At 45.9% G+C, this 17,662-nt stretch overlaps 1 protein-coding gene across 5 annotated transcripts in view; it reads left to right on the top strand.

The window, feature by feature from the left end:
* rgs3 (regulator of G protein signaling 3) overlaps positions 1 to 17,662 on the top strand; it is a 224,599-nt gene that overhangs the window by 89,464 nt on the left and 117,473 nt on the right. For all 5 annotated transcript variants that reach the window (XM_033049114.1, XM_033049115.1, XM_033049116.1 and 2 more), the window contains one exon: positions 17,464 to 17,575. In XM_033049114.1, coding sequence (XP_032905005.1) covers positions 17,464 to 17,575 — 112 coding nt within the window. The remainder of the gene's footprint in view (positions 1 to 17,463; positions 17,576 to 17,662) is intronic.

Below are 17,662 nucleotides of genomic sequence, written 5' to 3' on the forward strand. Positions count from 1 at the left end.
TTTCAGGTCGAGACCCTTCTTCAGACCAGAAGGTTAATATAAAAAATTCTAAAAATGTGGAAATCTAGTGTTGAACGTTTTTGAGGTGCTGGTATGTTGTACTGGCAAGTGCCAGCACAGAAGAAGCACAGGCCGAGACCAGTCCTGTGTCCACTTGGTTCACACAAGGGCAGCTTCCAGCAAGTGAAGATTTCAACCTCTGGCTGATTTTGCCTCTCTTGGTCTTGACTGTGGATGCTGAGGTCAAGGCTGAACTTGGAGCTGGGGGCAGCACCATGTCGCAGCGGTAGAGTTGCTGCCTCACAGTGCCAGAGGCCCAGGTTCAATCCTGACCTCGGGTGCTGTCTGTACGGAGTTTGCGCGTTCTCCCTGTGACCTGCGTGGGTTTTCCTCTGGGTGCTCCGGTTTCCTCCCACATCCCCAAAGACGTGCAGGTTTGAAGGTGAATTGATAAATCGCCCATCGTGTGTGAATGCAAAAGAGAGATAATATAGAGCTAGTGTGAATGGGTGATCAATGGTTGGCGTGACTCGCTGGGCCGAGGGGCCGGTTTCAATGCTGCATCTCTGAACTGAATGAGGCCTGAGATGTTTTTCAGAAACCGGGCAGGAGTTTGGAGAAAGATCTCCCTCATGTGTACATGTCCTCTATCTGCCATGCAAATAGTTACACACAAAATTCAGAGAAGAATGTTTTAAGTTGGGCGGCACGGTGGCACAGCGGTAGTGTTGCTGCCTTACAGCGCGCACAGCACCAGAGACCCGGGTTCGATCCCGACTATGGGTGCTGTTTGTACGGAGTTTGCACATCCTCCTCGTGATCGCGTGGGGTTTTTATGAGATCTTCGGTTTTCCCCCCACACTCAGAACAGTGGAAGACTTGGATAGAGTGGATGTGGAGAGGATGCTTCCACTAATGGGAGAGTCTAGGACTAGAGGTCATAGCCTCAGAATTATAGGGCGTTCTTTTAGGAAGGAGATGAGGAGAAATTTCTTTAGTCAGAGAGTGGTGAAGCTGTGGAATTCTTCACCACAGAAGGCTGTGGAGGCAGTCAGTGGATATTTTTAAGGCAGAGATAGATTCTTGATTAGTACAGGTGTCAGAGGTTATGGGGAAAAGGCAGGTGAATGGGGTTAGGAGGGAGAGATAGATCAGCCATGATTGCATGGTGGGGTAGACTTGATGGTTCAAATGGCCTAATTCTGCTCCTATTCCTCATGACTCCAAAGAGATACAGATTTGTAGGTAAATTGGCTTTCTATAAGTATAAATTGTTCCTAGGGTGTGCAGGATAGTGTTAATGTGCGGGGATCACGGGTCGGTGCGGACTCGGTGGGCCGAAGGGCCTGTTTCCATGCTGTACCCCTGAACTAAACTAAACTAAAAGTTGCAGGTTGATCCAGGGCTTTCTATCTGCATCACTAATGAGCAATGTGTGAGGTAACTTTCATTTGCCAGGAAGGTTATCACTTCCATTGATCACTAGGCTCTGCCTCATATTAAAAGGGTCAAATTTGAATTCTGGAGCTTCAAGGTGAATTTAATATTCTATACGCTGCAGACATTGCTTCAGAAAAATATGAATGCCAGATAGCAGGTGCTATCACTCACAACATTTAAAAAAAACATTTGTACGTGGACAGGATGGGTTTAGAGGGATATGGGACAAATGCAGGAAGGTGGGATTAATGTAGATGGGGCATGTTTGTCGGCATGGGCACGATGGGCCAAATGGCCTGTTTCTACACTGTATGACTCCAAAATCAAGCTTCAAGAAAAATGTTTACATGGGTGGCGCAGCGGTAGAGTTGCTGCCTCACAGTGCCACAGGCCCGGGTTCAACCCTGACTACAGGTGCTGTCTGTACAGAGTTTCCACAATCTCTCTGTGACCGCATGGGTTTTCCCCAGGAGCTCCGGTTTCCTCCCACACTCCAAAGACATACAAGTTTGCAGATTAATTGGCTTCGGTAAAAATTGTAGTGTGTAGGATGGTGCTATTGTGCGGGGATCGGTGGACCGCGCGTACTCTGTGGGCGGAAGGGCCTGTGTCCGTGTTGTAAGTAGTGCTAGTGTATGGGGATTGGTGGTCGGCATGGTGGACTGAAGGGCCTGCTTCCACACTGTATCTCTAAAAACGAAGAAAAAAAACTAAACATGGGACATAAGCATTTCTGGGGGATTTGGAGAAATGGCAATTAGTGAGGATTTATAAGATGCAATTGTTACCACAAACCAATGGTGCCAAGAATTTGATTGCCCAGTAATGTGATCTCGTTTTAAGTTCCAGCACATTCTCTAACTCATTGAATCCTGGCAGCTCAGTCAGATTGCATACTGAAATGCTGAAATAATGTGTTATTGCCTCTCCTCGTTCCTCAACTCAAAATAGCACTAACCTCATCTGAAAACAAACATTTCAATACCACGTTGTGATGAAACATGTTGAAACAAATATGAACCTTGTTTCATATCACTTATTTCTTCCGCTGACTTCTCTACATCTCCCATCTCTAATAACATTTCCCTGCTGAAAATTGGATTTCATGTTTTTCAAGAATAAAAGCACAGTTAATAGGAAACTGGGCAGAGGATTTATATTTGAGCTGCTTTTGTCAAGACAAGGTTGTCTATAGAATGATATAACATTTCAACAAATTAAATCCCACCTTGACTAACGTCTATTTTTGTACTGTTGAGCAAATGTAAGGAAAACAACTTGCATGGAGCCAGATGAACTTGTCAATTGCCACGGTGGAATTTCGATATGAATAGAGATGTTGTACATATTGCACAATTATTAAACTCAATTAAAATATGTTTGAATGCTTCAATTAGAGGCAGCTGGTATATTGTCCATGTACACCTCAGTACTAATATTGAAGTCACTCCATGTGCACAAGGAAATGCAGATGCCGGTTGACAAAGAAAGACACAAAGTGCTGGAGTAACTTAGCGGCTCAGGCAGCATCTCTGGAGAACATGGATAGGTCACGTTTCAGGTTGGGACCCTTCTTCAGACTGATCAGGCTGAAGAAGGGTCCCGACCTGAAATGTCACCTAACAATGTTCTCCGGCGATTCTGCCTGACCCGCTCAGTTACTCCAGCACTTTGTGTCTTTCTTTGTCAACCAGCATTTGCAATCCTTGTGCACATGGAGCGACTTCAATATTAACACTGAGGTGTACATGGACAATATGCCAGCTGCCTCTAATTGAAGCATTCAAACATGTTTTACTGGTGTTTACAGGGATCTAGGAGTGTAGGTACATAGTTCCTTGAAAGGTGCGTCCCATGACAGAAGGGGGAGAAGTTGTACAGTTTGATAGCCACAGGGAAGAAGGATCTCCTGTGGCGTTCCGTACTGCATCTTGGTGGAACCAGTCTGTTGTTGAAGGTGCCCCTCGGGTTGACCAGTGTGCTATATCTCACCCTATATAATCTCGCCCCATATAATGTGTGAGAACACGGCGGAGGCAGTAACTAGGAAATTCAGCCTTGCCTGCTTCGGCAGGAAGCCCAGCCGTGCATTCTCGCTTCTGAATGACTGAAGCCACTGCACCAGCAGCCCCTGCAGCTCCGAGACGCTTCTGAACGGTGAGCCACAGCAAAGACCACAGCTCTAAATGCCGACACACCAGATGTCTCGGGCACTCTGGGCCGCGCGTCAAGCTATGTTTCCTGAGGAATTATTGAAAAGATGAAGGAACTACAAGTGGGAAAATTCCTATCAATATTGTCGGTAGACAAAAATGCTGGAGAAACTCAGTGGGTGAGGCAGCATCTAAGGCAGCATTACCTCCTGCACCCTTGCAGAGCTCACTGGCTTTATACATTTCACCACTAACTTCCATCCGGCACCATAGATGCTGCCTCACCCGCTGAGTTTCTCCAGCATTATTGCCTGTCTTCGATTTTCCCAGCATCTGCAGTTCTTTCGTAAACCTGAGAACGGAGACGAGGAAACACTTTTTCTCTCAGAGAGTGGGCAGTCTGTGGAATTCTCTGCCTCAGAGGGCGGTGGGAGCAGGTTCACTGGATGCTTTTAAGAGAGAGCTAGATAGGGCTTAAAAATAGCGGAGTCAGGGGATATGGGGCGAAGGCAGGAACGGGGTACTGATTGGGGATGATCAGCCATGATCACATTGAATGGCGGTGCTGGCTCGATGGGCCGAATGGCCTACTCCTGCACCTATTGTCTATTGTCTTTCAATATTGTGTTTGGTGAAGAGGGAGAAAAAAAGCAGAGGCTACTCTAAAGAAGAGACGGAAAAAGGCAGAGGAAGTGTGGGGGTGGTGGTGATAATAATGTCATAGCGGTACAGCACGTAGACAGGTACTACGGCCCAAACTATCCTCGACGACCTTTACGTTAGTCCCATCTGCCCACGTTTGGCCCAGATCCTTCAAACCCTTTCCTATCCATCTATCTGTCCAAGTGACTTATAAATCTTGTTATAGCACCAGCCTCAACCACCTCCTCTGGCAGCTCGTTCCATACACCCACCACCCTCTGTGTAAAAACGAGATGATAATGAACTTGGTCCAGAAAATCAGACGTTGAATTTGTCTGTGTGGGATCACGCAAATAACAAAGGAGGGAAGACAATTGGTGGGATTAGCTTACAATTCTCCAATAGTAATCATGATGTTGGGGAGAGTGCTAAGGTGTAAATTGGAGGAGCTTGTAAGAAACTTTTTATTTAGACCAAGCAAACCACAGTAGCTTCAAGCATGAAGGCATGAAATGTATTTGAAACGGTTTCTCAGGAAAGTATGCCTTTTTTTCAGCTTTGGTGATTTATTTTGAGATGGAGTCTAAGCATTGGTTTGGATTGAAACTATAATATACCTTTGAATAAGTGGATAATTTTCTCAACACCGCATGGGCGGTGCTTGAGCCTTAGATTGGTTTAGAGATAAGAGCGGAAACAGTCCCTCTCTCTTAAAAGCATCCAGAGAACCTGCCTCCACCGCCCTCTGAGGCAGAGAATTCCACAGACTCACCACTCTCTGTGAGAAAAAGTGTTTCCTCGTCTTCGTTCTAAGGTTTAAGAAAGAACTGCAGATGCTGGGAAAATGGAAGGCAGGCAATAATGCTGGAGAAACTCAGCGAGTGAAGCAGCATCTTTGGTGCCGGATGGAGGTTAGTGGTGAATTTTGAGCCAGCACCGCCATTCAATGTGATCAGGGCTGATCATCCACAATCAGTACCCCGTTCCAGCCTTCTCCCCATATCCCCTGACTCCACTATCTTTAAGGGCCCTATCTAGCTCTCTCTTGAAAGTATCCAGCAAACCGGCCTCCACCACCCTCTGAGGCAGAGAATTCCACAGACTCACAACTCTCTGTGTGAAATAGTGTTTCCTCGTCTCCGTTCTAAATGGCTTACCCCTTATTCTTAAACTGTGGCCCCTGGTTCTGGACTCCCCCAACATGTTTCCTGCCTCCAGCTTGTCCAAACCCTTAATAATTTTACATGTTTCAATAAGATGCCCTCTCATCCTTCTAAACTCCAGAGTGTACAAGCCCAGCTGCTCCATTCTCTCAGCATATGACAGTCCTGCCATCCCAGGAATTAACCTTGTAATTGTAACCTTGTACCTCCTGACCCACTGAGTTACTCCAGCACTTTGTGTTCTGTTGTGGAAACCAGCATCTGCAGTTCCTCGTTTCCTCCCCTCCCTGTAACTTTTATTCTTCTGGCATTTATGGCAGAACCAATGTTGCCTGTGACATTTATAATCTCTTGTGCCTCTGCGTATCTGTGCATCTACATAAACAACTGATCTTTTGTCTGGCAGACCCTTTATCTTCACACTCATCTGTCCTGGGTTTGGTGGAAGGTCAGTTAGAGTGCAACAAATGAGCTGAACACCAGAGTCCTTTCAAGCTTCTCACACACTGAGTGTTTAAAGCAGCACGCCAGTCATTTCATCACTGTTTCTCTGCAGTAACCATCTGAGCAGAGGTGTTATCTGTAAAATGACCACAGAGCCGCCTGTAAAGGTCAGCGTAATGCAACACTTTACCTTGGAGATTACAGTGCGGAAACAGGCCCTTCGGCCCACTGAGTCCGCGCCGATCAGCAATCACCCCGTACACTAACACTATCCTACAGACTAGGGACAATTTACAATTTTATCAAGGCCAATTAACCTACAAACCTGTACAACTTTGGAGTGTGGGAGGAAACCAGAGAAAGCCCATGCAGTCACAGGGAGAACGTACAAACTCCATACAGACAGCACCTGTGGTAAGGATCGAACCAAGGTCTCTGGCGCTGTAAGGCAGCAACTCTACCTCTGTGCAACTGCCCCTTCAGTTTCAGCTTTTGGACCAATTACAGTTTAGGTTCATTATTGTCACATGTATTGAGCTACAGTGACAAGCTTTGTTTTGCGTGCTATTCAAACAGATCAGATAATAATATTCATCAACACAATCAAACGCAAGTACAATAGTAGAAGATACAGAGTGCAGAACATAGTTCTCAGCATTGTAGCGGGTTATTCCATAGATGAAGCCTAATGTCTGCAATGGCGTAGAGCTGAATGGATAGTACCTTAGCTTATGGAAGGACCATTCAGAAGCCAGATAGTACAGGGGACGAAGCAGTTCCTGAGTCTGGTGGTGCTTGATTTCAGGCTTCTGTACCTTCTGCACAATGGGGTTGGGGAGAAGAAAGAATGACCAGGGTGGGACAAGTCTTTGATTTTAAGTTTACATTTATTGTCACATGCACCAATTGATACAGTGAGATTTGAGTCGCCATACAGCCATACGAATAAAAAGAACACAACACACGATCGAGTTTAACATGAACATCCCCACACAGCGGTATCAATGTTTCCCACTGTGAGGGAAGGCACCAAAGTTCAGTCATCTTCCTCTTCGTTCACCCGTGGTCGGGGCCTTTTGAGCCTTCTGCAGTCGCCGCTACGGCGGCCCGATGTTCAAGCCCTCTCGCCGGGATGATCGGAACTCCGACTTCGGAACGGAAGAACATTCTCAGCGGCTAGGAGTTTCCAAATCGGCCTTATGTTGGCTGTGTTTCCAAGACAGAGTGAAGTGTAGATGGAGTCAATGTTGGGAGGTCTGATGGACTGGGCTACATCAACAACTCTCTGTAAATTATTGTGGTCCTGGGCAGAGCAGTTCCCAAACCAAGCCTTGATGCAACCCCACAGTGTTCTTAAAAAAGCAATTTTAGGGTGGAGTCGTGAGAGTGATTCTGTTCAACGTTTTTAGTTCCTGGCTAAAGTTCATTCCACAAGCAAACCCTCAAAGCAAATTATTTTAAACAGATTATTTAAACAGAGGGTGGTGGAGGCCGGTTCTCTGGATACTTTCAAGAGAGAGTTAGATAGAGCTCTTAAAGATAGAGGAGTCAGGGGATATGGGGAGAAGGCAGGAATGGGGTACTGATAGTGGATGATCAGCCATGATCACATTGAATGGCGGTGCTGGCTCGAAGGGTCGAATGGTCTACTCCTGCACCTATTGTCTATTGTCTCTTGTCTATTGTCTAAATTATTTTGTTATTTCTGCCACTAGCCACTCTGCTTGCTACTGACAAAGTCGATTACTGTTCATTTGTTGTGAAAACCTACTAGCTACATATGGGTCTTTTGGTTACAATTTGTATCACGCTATTAATCCTTAATATTGGCTGTGACCATGAAATTATTCTGTCATTTTACTTCATTTCATCATTTATCTTGAATTCTTGGAAATTTGTCAAGCACTAACAACCATTGCCTCCGAAGCCTTCTCCGAACTTTCCAGTCAGATCCGTGGTGGAAGGAAATGTTCCCTTAATCAGGGCTATTTGTGTTAATTGAGAGGCTTAGCTCATGTCTAAAGTGGCAATTTAGGATGGCCGGTTTGGACATCAATTCATTGGGGAGCTTGGTCTTCTGAACATAATGTAACTTGCTGCAGACCACGTAACCAATTTAAGAAAACGTTCTTATTGAGGTATATTTGGTGAACAAGATATATGTCATGCCAATGATAGGCTTTGTACAAACAGGGCTCCTGGCCCTAAATGTCACCTAGCCACCTATAGATAGGGTAAAATGAATAGACAGGTAAATGGAATAGTTAGGATAAATGCTTAGTCTTTTACCCAGAGTGGGGGAATCAAGAACCATAGGTTTAAGGTGAGGGAGGGAAAGATTTGATAGGAACCTCAGGGGCAAATTTTTTTTACACAAAGGATGGTGGGTGTGTGGAATGAGCTGCCAGAGGAGGCAGTTGAGGCAGGTACTATCGCAACGTTTAAGAAACATTTAAACAGGTATATGGATAGGATAGGTTTAGAAGGATAGGGGCCAACACAGGCAGCTGGGACTAGTGTAGATGGGGCATGTTGGTCACGATGGGCAAGTTGGGCTGAAGGGTCTGTGACTCTATGTTTTCCAGTGATGCTGTTTACCCTGTTGAGTTACTCCAGCAATTTGTGTCTTAAATTATAAGATCATAAGCGACAGGAGCCATTCGGCCCATCATGTCTACTCCACCATTCAATCATGGCTGATCTATCTCTCCCTCCTAACCCCATTCCACCTGCCTTCTCCCCATAACCTCTGTTACCCGTACTAATCAAGAATCTATCTATCTCTGCCTTAAGTATATCCACTGACTTGGCCTCCGCAGCCTTCTGTGGAAAGAATTCCACAGATTCACCACCCTCTGCTTATAGAATTTTTTCCTTATCTCCTTCCTAAAAAAACGTCCTTTAATTCTGAGGCTATGATCTCTTGTTCTAGACTCTCCCACTAGTGGAAACATTCTCTCCACATCCACTCTATCCAAGCCTTTCACTATTCTGTATGTTTCAATGAGGTCTCCTCTCATCCTTCTAAACTCCAGCGAGTACAGGCCCAGTGCCGACAAACTCTCATCATGTTTAACCTGCTCATTCTTGGCGTTATTCTTGTAAACCTCCTCTGGACCCTCTCCAGAGCCAGCACATCCTTTCTCTGATATGGTGCCCAAAATTGTTCACAATATTCCAAATGTGGCCTGACCAGCGCCTGATAGAGCCTCAGCATTACATCCCTGTTTTTGTATACAAGCCCTCTGAAAATAAATCCTAGCATTGTGCTTGCTTTCTTTACGACTTGTAGATTAACGTTTTGGGAATACCACACCAGCACTCCAGCATCCCTTTGCACCTCCAATTTCTGGATTCTCCTCCCATTTAGAAAATAATCTACACCTTTATTCCTACTGCCAAAATGCATGACCAAACTTTGCTACACTATATTCTATCTGCCACTTCTCTGCCCACTTTCCCAACCTATCCAAGTCCAATATAGGCTTTGTTATTCTCAAATTTGATTCACTATTGAGTTACTATCGTGAGGCCGATCACTGGTGATCTTTAGTTAAGTTTACTTTAGAGATGCAGCGTGGAAACAAGCCCTTCGGCCCACCGAGTCCATGCTGACCATCGATCACTCTTACAGTGGCTTGCAAAAGTATTCATACCCCTCGAACTTTTCCACATTTTGTCACGTTACAACCACAAACGTAAATATATTTTATTGGGATTTTATGTGATAGACCAACACAAAGTGGCGCATAATTGTGAAGTGGAAGGAAAATGATACATGGTTTTCAAATTTTTTTACAAATAAAAAACTGAAAAGTGTGGCGTGCAAAAGTATTCAGCCCCCTTTACTCTGATACCCCTAAATAAAATCCAGTGCAACCAATTGCCTTCAGAAGTCACCTAATTAGTAAATAGAGTCCACTTGTGTGTAATCTAATCTCAGTATAAATACAGCTATTCTGTGAAGGCCTCAGAGGTTTGTTAGAGAACATTAGTGAACAAACAGCATCATGAAGCCCAAGGAACACACCAGACAGGTCAGGGATAAAGTTGTGGAGAAGTTTAAAGCAGGGTTAGGTTATAAAAAAATATCCCAAGCTTTGAACATCTCACGGAGCACTGTTCAATCCATCATCCGAAAATGGAAAGAGTATGGCACAACTGCAAACCTACCAAGACATGGCCGTCCACCTAAACTGACAGGCCGAGCAAGGAGAGCATTCATCAGAGAAGCAGCCAAGAGGCCCATGGTAACTCTGGAGGAGCTGCAGAGATCCACAGCTCAGGTGGGAGAATCTGTCCACAGGACAACTATTAGTCGTGCACTCCACAAATCGGGCCTTTATGGAAGAGTGGCAAGAAGAAAGCCATTGTTGAAAAAAAGCCATAAGAAGTCCCGTTTGCAGTTTGCCACAAGCCATGTGGGGGACACAGCAAACATGTGGAGGAAGGTGCTCTGGTCAGATGAGACCAAAATTGAAGTTTTTGGCCTAAATGAAAAACGCTATGTGTGGCGGAAAACTAACACTGCACATCACCCTGAACACACCATCCCCACAGTGAAACATGGTGGTGGCAGCATCATGCTGTGGGGGTGCTTTTCTTCAGCAGGGACAGGGAAGCTAGTCAGAGTTGATGGGAAGATGGATGGAGCCAAATACAGGGCAATCTTGGTAGAAAACCTGTTAGAGTCTGCAAAAGACGAGACTGGGGCGGAGGTTCACCTTCCAGCAGGACAACGACCCTAAACATACAGCCAGAGCTACAATGGAATGGTTTAGATCAAAGTATATTCAGGTGTTAGAATGGCCCAGTCAAGTCCAGACCTAAATCCAATTGAGAATCTCTGGCAAGACTTGAAAATTGCTGTTCACAGACGCTCTCCATCCAATCTGACTGAGCTTGAGCTATTTTGCAAAGAAGAATGGGCAAATATTTCAGTCTCTAGATGTGCAAAGCTGGTAGAGACATACCACAAAAGACTTGCAGCTGTAATTGCAGCGAAAGGTGGTTCTACAAAGTATTGACTCATGGGGGCTGAATACTTTTGCACGCCACACTTTTCAGTTTTTTATTTGTAAAAAAATTTGAAAACCATGTATCATTTTCCTTCCACTTCACAATTATGCGCCACTTTGTGTTGGTCTATCACATAAAATCCCAATAAAATACATTTACATTTGTGGTTGTAACGTGACAAAATGTGGAAAAGTTCAAGGGGTATGAATACTTTTGCAAGCCACTGTACATTGGTTTTATCCTAGAAACTACCCTACAAACCAGCACGTCTCTGGAGTGTGGGAGGAAACCGGAGCACCCAGAGAAAACCCATGTGATCACAGGGAGAACGTACAAACTCCATACAGAGACCCGTAGTCAGGATTGAACCTGGGTCTGTGGCGTTGTAAGGCAGCAACTCTACCGCTGGGCTAGCGTTTAAAATCTATCTCTCTAAGTCTGGAGGTATCTATATGATGTTACTTTCCTAATTTTATGATCGACTTACAACAAAAGAGAAAGACATTTTTTTATGGTGAAGTAAATCATAGTAAGTCAGAGATATCTGGCATCCTGGCCACACATTCATCTCCCTGCTACCTTCAGGTAGAAGGTACAGGAGCCTGAAGACTGCAACAACCAGGTTCAGGAATAGCTACTTCCCCACAGCCATCAGGCTATTAAACCTGGATCGGATAAAACTCTGATTATTAATAACCCATTATCTGTTATTTGCACTTTATCAGTCTATTTATTCATGTGTGTATATATTTATGGTTTATGGACACACTTATCTATTTTGTAGTAAACGCCTACTATGTTCTGTGTGCTGAAGCAAAGCAAGAATTTCATTGTCCTATACAGGGACACATGACAATAAACTCACTTGAACTTGATATTAAAAGCATTTTGTACCAATAAATTGCATGGGCATTTGCAGGTCAGCCCTGCCACGTGCCCTTTGAATGAGTTAAACTCGCAGCCAATACCTTCTGGAGTAACGTCAGTGGAATCTCCACTGGAAGTGCTCCAACCATAACTTGTGCATTCTCTTCCAAGTGGTGTTCTGCTGCAGAGTCTAAACCCCCCCCCCCCCCCCCCCCCCGCCATCCGCTATGGTCAATGGTGTTTTATGGCCATGTACAAATGCACTGTGAAATTCTTGTATTGCCCACAGTTCAGTAAAGTATTGCCATTGCCTAAACACAATTGCTGATTAGCAAAGTGTCCAGAAATAGTCCACTGCATGCAGGAGGCGCCAGGTTCAAAGTCCAGACTGTGCTTAATTGTACTGATAGAGTGATTTAGAAATGCAGTTGACTGCTGGCAAAACAAGTGATGTTGTGATCACCGACTGCTGTGGAAAGCTTTGCCACTCTGCTGGGTTTTGCTGCCCTCTTTAGTTCCCAGTTTAAACCAGCTGTGTTTACAACAGGTCTCCTTTCTCCATTCATCGTGATCTTTTTTTTCTGTTGTACTTTGCTTCGTGTGGCTTTTCTTTCATTCTGTTGTAAATTGCATGGCTCAGGTCTGTTTGAGGAGGAGACAGACCCCAGGGAAACAGTTATGATAACACGAAGGTCACCCTCCCTCCTCACATACAAACGCACTGTGATATTCTTGCATTGCCTACAGTTCATGTCTCCTTTCACCTCTTATCCTCTTATCCTTTCACCTGCCATTATACCCAAGCCTGGGATACTAAACTGTACTTTAGACTTTAGAGATACAGCGCGGAAACTGGCCCGTCAGCCCACCAAGTCCGCGTCGACCAGCAATCACCCCATACACAAGCACTACCCTACACACGAGGGACAATTTGCAGCTTTTACCAAAGCCAGTTAAACTACATCTTTGGGTAGCATATACGTCTTTGGAGTGTGGGAGGAAACTGAAGCACCTGGAGAGAACTCATACGGTCACAGGGAGAACGTACAAACTCCGTACGGACAGCACCCGTAGTCAGGAGTGAACCCGGGTCTCTGGCGCTGTGAGGCGGCAACTCCACCGCTGCGCCATTGTGCCGCCCTAAAGGTTAGGGCGTTAAATATACATGTGTGTGCTGAGTTTAGACATGGAACCGCTTTAGTGTTTAAATCACGGGGCTGCCCCTGGAGAGATTGAAACTGGAAGTGGCATCAGGGTTCAGTTTCTTGCATTGTTGTTGTTTTAACCACCAACCTTTTGTTCCGAGGGTTAAAACTGTCCCTGCAAGGCCCACAATCACACTGACACATCAATGATGTTTAGATCTTGATCACATGCCTATCATGAAGATCAGGTAGAAGCTAACTCGGTTAAAGCGGATTGGAATGCAAGGTACTTACAACTCAGTCTCTTCGTATCCTTTGTTCTTAAGAACACATTACAGTGTTCCATTACAAATGCACTGATAGAAGTAAACACAGTCATGAGAGACATGGACATAGTATGCAGTCAGAACATTATTTCCTGGATGGAAGTATCAGAGACTTGATTGGCATAGAGAGGAGTAAAGTTTAAAGGAGAATGCGGGACAAGTTTTTTTTACACAGAGGACCGAGCTGACAGGGGTGGTGGCGGAGACAGATAGGATAGAGGCATTTAAGAGGCTTTTGGATAGACACATGGGTATGCAGGGAATGGAGGGATATGGATTATGTGCAGACAGATAAGGGTTGGTCTGGCCCCCATGTTTGGTACAGTTGTGGGCTGAAGGGCCTGTTCATGAGTTCATAAATTCATAATGTATAGCAGCAGAAGGAGGCTATTCGGCCCATCAAGTCTGCTCCACCATTCAATCATGACTGATCTGCCTTTCCCCCTCCACCCCATTCCCCTGCCACCCGCACTAATCATTCACGACCCTCTTGCAGAGGCTATCAACAAGAGTGTTCCAGCTCTCTGCTGTTCTGTTCCCACTGTCACAGGATATAAAGCCTCTATTCTTAGCGATCCGCACTGCCTGATAATGTCTGGAGAAGGAGACGGGCAAATTATTCTGAAGCCACGTCTGCCAGAGACACGTACTTGTGTTCAGTGCTGTGCGATGCTTCTTTAAGCAGTCCAGTAGCTTGTCCGCTTAGGGGGCTTTATTTCCCTTCTCCTGCAGATTCTAATAATTGCGGGATAACGCACGATAGAATTCCCATTGCATCCGAACCTTTTCGAAGGCAGAGCAGGTTGACAGCAGACTGATTTATTTGAGTTGACGTGTTGAATATTGCAGTGAGGAAGGCGGCTGCTTGGCCCATTGAACCGGTGCCAGCTCTGGAGGAGCAATGTGGTTCCATAAGGGCCTGTCCCACTTAGGCGCCATTTACACGTAATTTACGGGACATCATTTACGCGTCACGGAGTTGTCCCGCGCACGTGATGCGCGCATGGAGCGTGTTGACGTAGGCAGTGACGCGCGGTCGCGCGCAGCGCCCCAGGATTTTGGGATGTACAAAATCTTTGCGCGCCAACTGCGTGACGCCCAAGTGCGACTAGCCCTTTACACTCCCGTGTCCACCATGTATGGGTCTGTAATGATTCTCCTTCAAGTGTCTGGGACAGATTGTAAACTGACTTTCTTGCATAGACTATCGACAATAGTGCTACACATCAGATGAATTTGATGAAATCATATAGTGACTTTGAATTTCTGCTTAACAAGTATAAAAATCTTATACAAACCAGGGATTTATGCATTTTACTGCGCAGAATGTATCTATCTTCCGATGTTATCTATTCAGCCAACAGCATGGGCATAAGTATTCCTCTGCCGGCTCCCTGCTGCTTCAATGCTTCTGCAACCTTCCTGGTGCCTCAGCTGATCTGCTTGCTGAATTTTTAAAACCTCCTTTCAAAGCATAGCTGGGCCGAAAGAAATGCGCTAAAGCTGAGGGACGGCACAGTGGCGCAGCGTTAGAGCTCCTGCCTTACAGCGCAGGAGACCTGGATTCAATCCTGACTTACGGGTGATGTCTGTACGGAGTTTGTACGTTCTCCCCGCGACCTGCGTGGGTTTTCTCCGAGATCTCCGGTTTCCTCCCACACTCCAAGTACAATGGACAATGTGCAATGCACAATAGGTGCAGGAGTAGGCCATTCGGCCCTTCGAGCCAGCACTGCCATTCAATGTGATCATGGCTGATCATCCCCAATCAGTACCCAATCAGGACGTACAAGTTTGTAGGTTAATTTGGTTGGTATAATTGTAAATCGTCCCAAGTGTGCGTGGGATAATGTTAATGTATGCGGGGATCGCTGACCGGTGCGGACTTGGTGGGACAAAGGGCCTGTTTCTCGAAACTTAAATAAACGAAACTAAACTTTGGTCTAAGCCACATACTGAATAAATTGATGTTGCCATTAAATAATCCATTGATAGGTTGGCACAGTGGCGTAGCTGGCAGAGCCTGTGCCTCGGTTCCACCGATCCAGGTTCGATCCCGACCTGTGGCGCTGTCTGCCTTGAGTTTGCATGTCCTCCTTGTGATTGTCCGGGTTTTTTCCGGCTGCTCCGGTTTCCCATCACACGAGTCAGGATGGTGAAAGGAACTGCAGATGCAGGCTTACCAAAAAGGCTGGTTTGACTCGATTGTGTTTGTGCATGGTATTATCTGATCTTATTGGACAGCATGCAAAACAAAGCCCTTCACTGCACCTTGGTACATGAGACAATAATAAACCTAAACCTGGTGGGGGTAGAAATGGAGGTGAAGTGGTTTTCTTTGGGCTATCTTTCCATGCTTATGGCTCAAGCATTTCATGAAACTAATTTGACAATACATTAAAATCACCTTATTTTAGTTTAGATTAGAGATACAGCATGGAAACAGGCCCTTCAGCCCACCGAGTTCATGCCGACCAGCGATCCCCGCACATGAACACTATCCTCCACACACTAGGGACAACTTACAGTTATGGCAAGGCAGTTAGCCTATAAACCTGTATGTCTTTGGAGTGTGGGAGGAAACCAAAGATCTCGGAGAAAACCCACATGGTCACGGGGAGAACGTACAAACTCCGTACAGTCAGCACCCGCAGTTGGGATTGAACCAGAGTGCCTGGTGCTGTGAGGCAGAAACTCCACCACTGCACCACCGTGCCGCCATTGTGTAATGCACTCCAGCCAGGTCGGTACTAACTCCAGTTAGAGTAGCTACCTCAACATTGGACTCGCACACGGACCTTATCACTGATACAAAGTTTTTAAAAATCCTACCTAAAGTTTGGTATGAAGGAATATCCCGGATGTCCTGCCATTGAAGCTTGAGAAGTGAGCCATTGGTGCTGGAGGCTTAGAGTGTTGCACAAATACAAGGCGTTGTACAGGAATGGATTGAATTCTGGATATTACAGAAAACATAGATATGTGGATCGTGGAGGAAATGTTTGGGGTAGAAGATCAGCCACGATCTTGATGATTCACTGATACTTTATTGTCACATGTACCGAGGTCCAGGGAAATGCTTTGTTTTGCATCCAGCACTGTGAAATCATGCTGCGGATCTCACCTAGTGAGTGCATGAGTCGCCACCTCTCTGGCGTCGACAAACGTTACAGCAAGCTCATGGAACAGTTTTATCTTCTGCTTGCAGCGGCAAATCAGGCCTGTCGTCACACGTGGCCAAAGATGGCCGCTCCGCTTCTTCTTCTGTTGTGTGTCTTTTAGACCTGCAGCTCCGTTGAGGCGAGCCAGGCCAACGTGTCATCGTCCAGGTTAATCAGACCTCGTTCACCATTGGGTGGCCGGTGTTTGGGGAAACTGGTGACCTTGTGCTCCACTGTCTGTGTTGGGCCCCCACACTCGCAGGAGGCGCTGTCCACGAGGCCCCACCTCTTCGTCGCTACTCCATAGCGTCCGATGCCTGTCCTCAAGCGGTTGAGGGTCGTCCACTGCTTTCGGGGCAGGTCCTGGCCAGGGACGTCCATGGGGTGGGTCATTGATGTAATTCCGCTCCGCTGGGTCCCCCCTTTGTTCTCGGCGGCCCCCTGTCGAGCCACACTCAGTGGCGCGGGTCCCTCCTCACTCTCGATGGTCCCCCTTCACTCTCGACAGTCCCCCTTCACTCTCAAGTCCCCCTTCACTCTTTACGGTCTCTCCCCGCTCTTGGCTGCGCGGGTCCCATTGACTCGGGGCCATTCGGAGTCCGCGGTGGGTGAGCCGGGTTTACCAGCAGCTCCTCCTTTCTCTGTCCTCCATGGCCGATCCTCGGGCCAGCTTCCCGGAACACTACCGGCGCGCTGCTTGTCAGGACTTGCTAGGAAGAGTTTAATAAGCTGGAATGGACCACTGATTCTCACGTTATTCTGCTACAAGTATTATCAGAAGTCACTTCCTACACACTGAATATAACAGCATTTTTTAGATGCAGCAAAAAAGCAAACAATGTTAAATCTTAGCTAATTTTATCTAAGTAAATTTGTGTTTGGCTTTTGGCAATATTGAATTAAAACAAGATTGTGAACACTTTGCATTCTTCAAGGTGAAAAGAGAGAAAGGTTAAATTATATCAAGCGAAAACATTTTGCCTTTTGATTGAAAAGGAGTGGTGTGCTTTCTACCATTTAGCCGCCCTAATTTTGTTTTAAATTGCTCGGCCATCAATATCCATTTCCGCGTTGAAGCAGTATTAATGTTGTGTCTCTTGCAGGTTTGTGTTTTCATCTATACTGACTTGATGCTTCTGACCAAGGAGGATGGTCGGGGCCACTGCAGTGTTTTACAGAACCCTCTTTTCCTACAGAACATGGAGCTGGAGCAAGGTGAGTAGGTTGATAAACTCACGCCCTACCAAGATTGTGCACCTCGTATACAAATGATCCTTTATGCTCCTACCCCAGTTCAGTTTT

The sequence above is a fragment of the Amblyraja radiata genome, chromosome 32 (genome assembly GCF_010909765.2).
Source record: "Amblyraja radiata isolate CabotCenter1 chromosome 32, sAmbRad1.1.pri, whole genome shotgun sequence".
NCBI lineage: Eukaryota > Metazoa > Chordata > Chondrichthyes > Rajiformes > Rajidae > Amblyraja > Amblyraja radiata.